General features: G+C 48.2%; 1 protein-coding gene across 2 annotated transcripts in view; it reads left to right on the top strand.

Annotated features, from left to right (window-relative positions):
- LOC128406831 (gamma-aminobutyric acid receptor subunit gamma-4) overlaps positions 1–11,397 on the top strand; it is a 37,674-nt gene extending 26,277 nt beyond the window's left edge. Inside the window, exons 6-9 of one of the 2 annotated variants that reach the window (XM_053374586.1) lie at positions 5,217–5,354; positions 6,919–7,071; positions 9,961–10,163; positions 10,877–11,397. In XM_053374586.1, the coding sequence (XP_053230561.1) occupies positions 5,217–5,354; positions 6,919–7,071; positions 9,961–10,163; positions 10,877–11,185 (803 nt within the window). In that variant the 3' untranslated portion in view covers positions 11,186–11,397. The remainder of the gene's footprint in view (positions 1–5,216; positions 5,355–6,918; positions 7,072–9,960; positions 10,164–10,876) is intronic. The other variant, XM_053374587.1, reaches the window with a different exon arrangement.
- The last annotated feature ends 257 nt before the right edge of the window (positions 11,398–11,654 follow it).

An 11,654-nucleotide genomic window follows, 5' to 3' on the forward strand; every position in this document is an offset into this window, starting at 1 on the left:
TTCTTCCCCAGATCCCTGTAAATTCTGTGTGGGCGCAGTTCTCACAGCAGCCTCCCTCCCTCGCTGTGGCCCATGGAGTCCTTTTCTTTGTAGATTGAGGCAATGACAGCTCTCTCTGTCTATCTGTCTCTTTCTCTCTCACAGTGGCCATCATGTGCTTCCAAACACACAAAGCCCCTTTCAGCCCATAGACTCAGATTCTGATTTAGTGGCTCTGAGTATGGATGGAAGCCAAAGAGGACGCCATCATGCTGCTCCTTCCTTCCTTCCTTCCCTCCCTCCCTGCCTTTTTAATGGGACAGTTGCCTTCCAAACCCTCTCCCGCTCCCCGCCTTCAGCCTGTTCATTTGTTTGCTTTCTGGCTGGTGCTGCTGTTGTTTCCTGGACTGCACCAGCCCTTCAGCCTGCCACCGCCTGTCATGTCACTGCTACAGATCCTGTGCACAGCCTCCTCCCTCTCCCTGTTGCCCACCCACGTGGCTCTGAGCAGTCCCTCCCAGCCTGTCCCCATCTCCACTGCATCTTAGCTAATTAACAGTACACGCCACGCATGCCTGGCAATTAATTATAAACATAGTTTAGCTATGCTACGAGGTATCTCCCACCGCCCCGGGAGGATTTATCATATATAGGCATCAAGATCGCTGCTTTGAAACAGTTTTGACGTTTCAATTTGCAGAGGAAAACCAGGATGCTAGAGACAGCTGCAGCTGGCAGCTCGCTGGAGTCCCCATTTCTGCTTTGCCTGCCTCCTCTGCCACATCCTCACTTCCTAAACACAGGGAGAAGCAGGGAGTACGGGGGGGGAGGGGTTGCACACGCAGAAACTCTACAGATGGGGCCCAGTGGTGGCCCTATGCTAATCCCACCTCAAAGCTTTTCCTGTGGCCTTGATGCGTGACTGGAACCTTACAGAAACTCATTTCCACTCTGATGGTGAGACTGCTGGGGGAGGGGATGTTATTTATGCCTATGGAGGGACTCAGAAATCGAGACTCTTCCCTGAATACATCTGTGCTCCTGCTGTGCGGAAACTCCATTCCCCCTCAGATTCAGACCCTTGTTTGGTGTGTGTGTGTGTGTGTGTGTGTGTGTGCGCGTGTGCGCCCGCGTGCGTGTGCATGGGGCAGGGAGTCACCTGCAAAAGATGAGCAGTAAGAAAACTGTTTGAATCAATCCCCAAATCAGCCTGCACCCAACAATTACAAGTGGAACAATGATGGATGCTGTCTATAAAAACCTGTGCTGTCAAGCCCCCTGAGACCATCCAGAATACGACTAGTGGTCTGTTGAGGTTAGAGGGCACACATGGGTCAGACACACTTCCAAAAATGTGCTAGAATTAGCACAGAAATGGATTGGCTTGCAAAGTCTTTGCTCTGTCACAGCCAGCAGGGCGTCAGCTTAGACTAGCACTGGAAAGTTTTGCATGCCCTTTGTTGATCAAACAGGGTCCAAAGTCCCAGATGCTGTCGTGTCCTTTCATTCCAAGCCAGAAGGTCAGCTAAACACCTGTCTGTGGCCAGTGATGTTCCAGAAAGGGCAAACATGGCTTCAAAGCCATCTCTCTCTCCCCTTCTCCCTCCCTCCCTCCCTCCCTCCTTCTCTTCCTTGAGAGAAAAACCACATCATGCCAACATTCCTCTTTCTGAGCAGCCCTTGTATCTGTGTCAGATTTTTGGTAGTAAACAAGTATAAATCCCAGCAGCATAAGACCTGTTTGGATCTTACCAGGTGCTGAGAGAATGGTGGGGAAGGCCTCCTGGTCAGAGGATATAGGGGCTCTTTGTATCTCTTGCTTGCCTGACAAGGGTGAACAGGTCACGAGTCCTTTCAAGCTGAGGAGGGTAGGCTGTCATGGCTGAGGGGCAGATTGCATGTCTTGCCCACAGTCTGTGTCCCAGTTGAGGGGCCTTGGGTAGCAACATGGCTGGCAGTTATTATTCTCCAGCAGTCGGAGACAAAGCTGAGCGAGGCGCCCAAAGCATTTGCAGCCTGAGGGAAGGGGCTGTAGTACCTCAGGTTACGAACTTAATTCGTTCTGGAAGTCTATTCTTAACCTGAAACTGTTCTTAACCTGAGGTACCACTTTAGCTAATGGGGCCTCCCACTGCCGCTGCACGATTTCTGTTCTCATCCTGAAGCAAAGTTCTTAACTTGAGGTACTATTTCTGGGTTAGCAGAGTCTGTAACCTGAAGCATCTGTAACCTGAAGCATCTGTAACCCGAGGTACCACTGCAAATGAAAAAGACAACACTGATTGAGGAAAGAACTCGAAGTGCTCTGCACAATGCTGCCCATTTCAAATGTGGGGAGCTAACAGCCACTGTGTCCTCCTGCTGCTTTATCTCCAAGCCCTTTGGGGATTGGCAGCTTCCATCCTCCTCAACCACCACCATTGTTGTTCCTGGGGGGCTTCTAGAGGCTGCTAGTGGCTGGATAGGAAGCTAAGGAGACATGAAAAGATGTTCCCATACTCACACATGACAGTGCCACACACTTAGCTTCAACCCTGGTCTTCCAGGTCCTAGTCCAATACCCTAACCAGTACGCCACCACTTATGCTGCCTCCTCAGAAGCAAATAAGGGCATGGGCCAGTTAAGGGCATGGGCACCTCCCAATACCACTCTCCAAATGCCCCAGTGGGGACACCCTAAGAAGGAGTCACTGGGACATTTTTCAAGGGTATCTGCCCAGGGAGGAATGGTAAAGAGGAAACCACCACCCAAAGCAGCAGTGGGAGAGGTGTGTACATGTGTGCATGGTTGGATCTGTGGTTCAGCACCTGCTTGGCATGCAGAAGGCCCTGGATTCAATCCCTGGCAGCATCACCACCAAGAAGCCCCTGGGATGCCATGAGCTGCTGAGAGGAGCCTCTCTCTGTGCTTGGTGGACCAACAGTCTGATTCAGAACGTAAGGCACTCCTTACATTTGTATACTGCATTTCCCTCATCATGGGTGGGGGCTCCAAGGTGGTCTCCCATACAAAACATTGACCAGGCCACTTGCAGGCTGCATAAGACAGAATCTTAGGATCCCCATGGTCCCAATTTCCTCAGTCAATGTCCGCAAATTTTATTTATCATAAGTTCAACAGGGAACTTTATTATTTTTAAAAAGGCTCACTTAACCAGCCTAAGAGAAATACAAGATAAAACATTATCCAGCCAAGTGTTTTATTTTTGTTATCTTATCAATATTTATCTTATTTATTTACCTATCTCATAAAACTTATACACAACGTGAATTGAAAGAAAAACCTCAAAGTAGTTTACAAACTGAATAAAACAATTATCTGTTAAAAAACAGTTGAAAACAGCTGTTTAAATGTTCAGATATTAATTAAAAGATGTAATAAGCTAAAAATAGATTAAAACATATGTAAACATGTGTAGGCTTGCCTAAAGAAACATTTCCAGCAGGTGCTTAAAAGAGTACAGGGAAGGCACCTGCTTGGTGTCAATAGGCAGGGAATTCCAAAGTGTGGGTTCTGCCACACTAAAAGATTGATTCCTCCCAAATGCAGAATGAGTATTGTGTGGCACCTGTAACATGGCCAGTTCTGCAGATCGAAGTGAGTTGAGTTGTATAAACATTTATATAAATATTAAATTAATGCAGCAATAATTTAAGATGTGGGGGTGAACAGTTCGCTAAGTTACTATTTAGCAAATGGATGCACCCAGTCAAAATCATAAAAAATTGTGACATAGGTATAATGAAATATAACAATATAAAATATTCTGAAATCATTAGCAGTCAAAAAGCACAGGGATCCCAATGAAAGGACGTCTGAGGGTAACAGCCATACTTTTGAGAGAGGCAGTCTGATCACATTCAGGACCACAAACAGCTTCTGACAAAGGCTGAGTCTTTGAGCTATTTTTAATTTGGCAAAATCTACACTTCCAACATGGGCTGCCACATGTTAAGATTTCCCCAGACATTTCAGCAATTTTCACCTGGTGACTGTTTACGAGGGCCGAATACCGACTGTGTCCGGGAAATTCCAGACATATGGCAACCTTAGATCTATAACACTAACAATAACAATAATTTATTAGTTATACCCTGCCCATCTGGCTGGGCCTCCCCAGCCACTCTGGGCAGCTTCCAACAAAATATTAAAATACAGTAATCCATCAAACATTAAAAGCTTCCCTAAATAGGACTGCCTTCAGATGTGTTTTAAAAGTCTGGTAGTTGTTGTTCTCTTTGACATCTGGTGGGAGGGTGTTCCACAGGGCGGGTGCCACTACTGATTCTCTGGTTCCCTGTAACTGGCCTCTCGTAGTGAGGGAACCGCCAGAAGGCCCTCGGCGCTGGTCCTCAGTGTCTGGGTAGAACGATGGGGGTAGAGACGCTCCAGGTATACTGGGCCAAGGCCATTTAGGGCTTTAAAGGTCAACACCAACACTTTGAATTGTGCTCAGAAATGTACTGGGAGCCAATGTAGGTCTTTCAAGACTGGTGTTATGTAGTCTCAGTGGCCACTCCCAGTCACCAGTCTCGCTGCCGCATTCTGGATTAGTTGTAGTTTCCGGGTCACCTTCAAAGGTAGCCCCACATAGAGCGTATTGCAGTAATCCAAGTGAGAGATAACCAGAGCATGCACCACTCTGGTGAGACAGTCTGTGGGCAGGTAGGGTCTCATCCTGTGTACCAGATGGAGCTGGTAGACAGCTGCCCTGTTTTGCCCCTTGTTAGGAAGGGAGGTTGCCAGCTTCCACCAGGCAGCTCATGGCCTCTTGACCCCCTCTGTTGCCCTGAAAATAATGTGAAGCAAAAAAGGAAACTATCTCAGTATTGTCTACACTGACTGGTAGCAATGGTACTCCAGGGTTTCAAGAAGGGAGTTCTTTGCAACCCTACCTGGAGATACTGCTGTGGATTGAATCTGGGGCCTTCTGCATGAAAGGCAGATGCTCTACCACTGAGCTATATGGAAACTTCCCTGGTGAGGAGATGCAATCAGGAACCTTCCACAGATGGGCAGGGTGGTTAAAGTGGTTAAAGAGAGTCCTTGCACATCTTCCTTGGCTACCAGTTCTTCTGAGCCAGCCCAGTGGGCACATCACATATCTCCTGGGGGACAGAGTGTAAAGCCCCTTTGATCAAATTAACAGGAGGGAGGAGTTGTGAGGTGGCTTGCAAGAGAATCCACTTTGCATGGGCCTTGACCTTCCTGCCTGTGTCTGCTCTGCTCCTTCCAGATGGCTACCCACGAGAGGAGATCATCTACCGTTGGAGAAGGTACTCTATTGAAGTCTCTGACCAGCGAACTTGGAGGCTCTACCAGTTTGACTTCACAGGTCTTAGGAACACATCTGAGGTGCTCAGGACAGGTGCTGGTAAGACATTTGTCCCACAGGAGTTGGGCACATTGTAGGTGGTGGCTTTTTCACACGAAAAACAAGTGAACAGTTTGGAGACTGGAGGGCTGGGAGGGCAGGAGGAGGCGGGAGTGGAGGGTGCAGAGGCAGCCTCTCTCTGGGCCCCCCCAGTTCTTGCTGAGAGCCCACAGAAGCTGTAGCTGCTTCCTTTTCTTTCCCCCGCTCCCAAAAGCAGATACCAGGCTTTCCTTGGGGCACCACCACAACATCCTTCAGCGCTTCCCCTCCACTCTGGCACAAGACCTTTTTGGGCTCTCTGGAGTTCATTTTAATACGTCCAGTTCCCTGGAAGTCCCCTTGGAGTTCCTGAGCCCTACTTACTGAGCACATTCAAAACTCCTACAAGCTATATTGGAAAATGAAATATTTATGCTAAAATCATGCATTGATTAATCCATACTCTTAATCCATTTATGATTGGCAGACTGCAAATGAGGATTTTTTATTGCTTGGAAAAAGAAGGTTTTAATTGGAGCCATTCTCTCTGATAGGCCTAAAAGGCAAGTGTTCCTTCTTCCAGGAAGGTGGCTGCCTTAATCATGCATTTTCCTGGCTAGTTGAATTTGGTCGCTGGAGGCTGACCTCTGTGACTGAAAATGTTCAGAATGTCTCCTGCATTGTCCAATATGTTGTAATATTTGGCTAAAAGAAAGCAAGGAAATAATTTTTCTCCAAGGGGCAATTATCCACCTGACCTTCCTTTCACAAAGCAATCAAGTACCCCTCCTTATATATGCACATATATGGCACATTGTAAGCACACATAGATCATCACATAGACCAGACTGCAGGGAGGCAGGACTGAAATCTGGTCTTCCTCCTGGTCTCTTATTCTGGACCCTCGTGTTGGCCACACCCAGAGTTCTCACAGACATGTTTCCTACAAAGTGGTGAGCAAAAGGATTTAGGGGCCAAGGAGGAAAATGGAGCAGGTGCAGCTCCAGTGGTGAAGGTAGTTCCAGACATTGTTGAGCATTGCTGCAGAAGCACAGCCTCCCCCTTGGGAAGGACCTATGTCTGGCAGAACACCTGCTTGGCATGCAAAAGATCCCAGTTTCAGTCTCATGCTGGGCATCTCCAGGTAGTGTTAAGAAACATTCGCTACCTGAAACCCTGAGGAGCCATTGCTGCCAGTCAGCATAGACCTGTCATGGGCAAACTTGGCCCTCCAGCTGTTTTGGGACTACAACTCCCATCATCCCTAACTAACAGGACCAGTGGTCAGGGATGATGGGAACTGTAGTCCCAAAACATCTCAAGGGCTGAGTTTGCCCATGCCTGGCATAGACAATACTAAACTGAATGGACCAACGGTCAGATTAGGTATTGGGTCATTTCCTGTGTTACCTCAACTGAAAATGCAAGTATCAGACCATGTGTGGTACCTTTAGATGGCCTGTCAAGCTAGAAGCCGTGACTTCTGCAGCAGCCCAGCATAAAATAAAGGCATGCAGAGGTGGCAATGTGATTTGCGGAGTGGCCTGTTCTTCTGACCTGCCCGCCTCTCTGTGGCCTTCTCTAGGGGAGTACATAGTCATGACCGTCTCCTTTGACCTGAGCAGGCGGATGGGGTACTTTGCCATCCAGACCTACATCCCCTGCATCCTGACGGTGGTCCTTTCCTGGGTCTCCTTCTGGATCAAGAGAGACTCTACACCAGCCAGAACATCTCTGGGTAAGGAAGGCATTGCCCTCAGCTCTGGTTAACCCCTGCAGCACCCAAGAGGTGGAGCTAAGTACAGTGGTTATTCCATCTCAGTGGGATGACTAATCCAGGCAGCATGGCGTGATGGAGCAAGAAGGCTAGTTCGCTCAAAACTGAGAGGGAAGAGATGAAGCAAGCTAGAGGGAAGCTGAGGGAATTAGAGTGACTCTTGTGAGGAGGAGAAGACCCTTGCAGGGGAGGGCTGTGGCCCAAAGGCAAAGAGGTCCAACACCACTGGTGTTGTTGGCAGTCATCTGTCTCAAGACCCAATGGAATATATCATTAGGGGTGAAACTGCTGTGTTAGCAGCACCTCTCCAGTGGTCCAAAAGAAAGCAGAGCTATATGTTTGGCACCAACTCAGCTGCAGGAGTTGCCTAAAGGTAGCATACAAGGCACTATCCAACTGCCTTAGGGACTCCTGGTTTGTGTAGGTTTTACTCCTTAGCCTTTTCTTCTCCCAAATATGACCCACAAGGCAGGGGGTATGGATTGTTCATCAGGGTTTACTCTCGAAGCCTTTCTGATGAATGAGCAAAGCTGCAAGGCAGTGGAGGTATAGAATCAAAGTTTACCTTTTCTTAGATGGGCTACCTTCCCAGGTTGATGAGCCCCATCTGCTCCTCACTTCCCTCTACAGCATGTGCAGAAACTGCCTTCTTGACCATTGGACTGACTATTGGTCTCATCCGCTCAATCCAACATAGACTGCATGCAGTGAGAAGTCCCTAACTCACTGAGGGTTTGAGACCCATTGGCTACCATCACCTGGTTTAGCCAGTCAGTTGAAACCATTTCCCATGGTGTCCCCATTGTCACATTCTGACAGCTTCTAGGAGCCACAGTTGATAGCTGAGTGCAGGGTGGGAACCAAAGGTAGACAAACATCCCCAGAAGGAGTATAACCAGAAGTACTACCCCTCCCCTAAAGCCCCACACATTCCATAAACTCAGGTGTAAATATGTGTAATTAAACCATATTTTTTAAAGACACTTGAACCTCCACTGTGTCTTGATTCTCAACAGAAACACATCTCTGGGTGAGCATCTGGAATCCCCTGGGATCTCATGCACTACTTGGCAGAATTGGGGTTGTGTGCAACCTTTGCAACAATAATAATCTACTTGGTGATTGCGGGTGATGTTCCAGTTCCATGCACAGCCTCTTTTGTGGGGCAGGTTTAGGGTACATGGGGATCTTCTTGGCCCAGCCCCAGGTCCTGTCATGGCATCTGTGCAACTGGTACTCACAGCTGGAGAAGACCAGAGGACAAGTTCTGGAGCTGGAGGTGTGGGCTCTTTGAACAAACGCAGAGCTCATGGCTCCAGGCAGGCTATTTTTCCTACCAGAGAGTTGGTTCTTCCCCTGTCTCTGCACCCCTGTCTCTCTGCACTTCCTCCTGCCCTGCAACATGCCAAATTATTGTCCTCTGCATGATAGGATCTCTGGACCACCTCCTCTTTGCCCACGGGGGGAGGGGGAATGCCAAGTTTCTTGTTCCTTGGGAGGAACAAACCCATTTCCATCAGCAATTTCAACCACGGCCTAAAGCAACTCCTTGTCTCAATCTCATTAGAATTCTCTGCATCCTGAATCTTGTTTGGCTTTTAAGACAATTAAGGACGCTTTTCAAACATGGTATTTTAATGGCAAATATTTTGGGTGGGTGGGTGGGGGTGGGGGTCTAAATGAAACATCATCTAAAATGGGTGTGGATTGTGGAGAGGGGAGAGGAGAATTAGGAAGAATATATATTTGATTTTATTAGTAGCAGCATTGAAAAACCAATCCACGTGGATTTCATACACCTCCACAGCAACTGTGCTGACCCCTTCCAGCCCCATCCCTGAAGCCTGTGAAGCCAAGCCCCAATGTCCATGGTCTCCCACGGCTCACTCCACTCGGTGGCCATAGGCATGTTAGATATAGTGCCAGAGGAAGATTTCTGATCTGACCCTTGTGTAGAATAAATTTTCTTCTGCTCAAGAAATAAACTTTTAAAGCTTTACTTGCAGAGCATGGTTTTAAATATTACAAAGTAACAAAAAGATACATTGCAAAAAAACCCAAGCACTGAATTTCATTCTTACAAACCTTGCTTACACTAATCCGAAGGCAAGGTTTTAAATTTCTTTAATAAAATGTAGCTTTCTGCTAAAGTCAACATACTGTGTTTTTGTCCTTCTCTTGCTTGCTGTCAACAGTCTACCTGCATCTTTGTGCTGCAAACAGTCTCATTTACATATATACAGGTGGCAACCATTTTGTGTGTGGGGGGTGTTCTGTTCCTGGCCCCACACACACATTGGTGGAGTGCTTATAAGCATTACACCCTGTTCCTCCTCCATTCTGCCCTCTTCCAGATCCAAAAGGACCTGCACATTGGCAATTGCATGTCAGTTGGATGTGTCTAAAATGGCCACCACTTGTACACATACATGGAAGCACTCAAATTACAGCTTGTCTGTTGAGTAGCAAATCTAATACAGTGAAACCTCGTGTTACGTACCATCCTCCTTACAAATGCTTCGGGTAACAAGCTCCGCTAACCCGGCAGTAGATACCCCTTGTTGCAAACTTTGCCCTGGGATGCAAGCGGAAGTCGTGCGCCAGTGGTACGGCAGCAGTGGGAGGCCCCATTAGTGAAAGCAGACCTCAGGTTAAGAACAGTTTCGGGTTAAGAATGGACCTCCGGAATGAATTAAGTTCGTAACTAGACGTACTAGCTATATGCGTAGAGCTTCTTTTACAACAACTTGAATACAATGCAATTAAATACAACATTTTATATACAATTAAAGTTGTACCTTCAACAAAGCGTCCAGCAGTTTTACCCAGGTGTTCTCCTCCTATTCCCAGGAATCACCACTGTGCTCACCATGACTACCCTGAGCACCATCTCCCGCAAGCACCTGCCCCGGGTCTCGTACATCACTGCCATGGACCTCTTTGTCTCAGTGTGCTTCATCTTCGTCTTTGCAGCCCTCATGGAGTATGCCACCCTCAACTACCTGGCAGGAAACAAGAAGACAACGCAGCATAGCAGCAGGAAGCCCAGACTGGTGAGCGGGATGGTGGGGGGACGGGACAGTGCCTGGTAGAGCTAGGTGCCTCACCCAGGGTCCCTCCAAAGGATCCAGGTAAGGGAAGGAGCCAGCATAGGGAGGAAAGTGATGAGGGACCCCTCCAGGCTGGCATTTTGCAACATGCTCTTGATGCAATAAATAGCACATTAGTGGTAGATTTATTCTGCCTTATCAGTAGCTCTGTGGTATTACCCTGATGCTACCACATTATTGCTGTCCAGAGGGAAAAGCCAGAGAAAAATAAACCAGAGCGTTTTGCAGTATAACAAAGTTATGAGGTTTCAAGCAGCAAATTACGGGAGATGTGATGACTGGAAGTGAAGCACTGTGACTGCCCTGAAGCTTTTTGCAGCTGCAAATAGTATTCTATTGTGCTCTTGATGCTTTTGGGGTGTGCAACCACCCCAATAGCATCAACAGCACAAAGTTCATCAGGAATTTGCATTAAAAAGGATGTGGGGCGAGGTGGGGGGCTCCTCACTCCAGATGATCCTTTGGGGCCCCCAAATCTTGTCCCAGAAGGCAGTTGGACTAATAGGTTAGGGAGGGGGTCAAGCTGGTCTATTCCCCCTCTGAAAGTTGTGCCAGAGGGATGGAGAAAAGGACACCCCTGAGCTGCACCTGCTGCCACCTTACAAGCCCCTGTGCCCCTTCTCTGCTTCTCTCATTTGCTCCTTGTCCTTCTCCAGGCAGCCAGCCATGCCCACCTGATGATGCCCTCCTACACTGCCATCAACATCAACAGCCTGGTGCACTGGCCCCCTGAAGTCGAGGGCAACAGTGAAGAGGTGGAGAGCGAAGACCTGGAGCCCTCCTGCTTGGAAGGGAAGGAGTGTCAGCGGTTCTTCTGCTGCATTGAGGACTGTCAGACGGGCACCTGGCGAGAGGGCAGAATCCGCATCCACATTTCCCGCCTGGACTCCTACTCCCGGGTTTTCTTCCCCACAGCCTTCCTGCTGTTCAACATTGTGTACTGGATTGCTTATCTCTATCTCTGAGTTTCCTCCAGTAAAGGTCTGCACAAAAGGAGGACTTTGAAGTTCGCCTCTCCTTTCCTCCTCACTTGCCAAAGCTGGGATTGCAGGGTGCAGCTGCCAGGCCCCTCCAGTCTAAAGAGTTGCTGCCCCTGGAGACTGTGAGGCTTCCCTCTTGACCCATGTTGGCTAGGACATGTAAGGGTTTGGGGTTGCTGCAGTGGCCAGGGAGGCTTTCTATGATCAAGTATGTAGGCTTGACACCTTTAAAATGCTTTTGTCTGTGATATTCAGTTGAGAAAAAGCCATTGCTGTCCCCTCACTCACCCTACTGCATATCCTCTGAATTCCATCACCACTCCCACCCCCTGTAGTTTATTACAATGTCTGTTCTCTGTCTCCATGGCCAGAGACCAAACAGCTCTAAATTCCAGTTGCTGAAAATCACAAAGGGGAGAGGGCTCTTGTGCTCAGGTCCTGCTCCTTCCCTTTT

Source organism: Podarcis raffonei, chromosome Z, assembly GCF_027172205.1.
Source record: "Podarcis raffonei isolate rPodRaf1 chromosome Z, rPodRaf1.pri, whole genome shotgun sequence".
Taxonomy (NCBI): domain Eukaryota; kingdom Metazoa; phylum Chordata; class Lepidosauria; order Squamata; family Lacertidae; genus Podarcis; species Podarcis raffonei.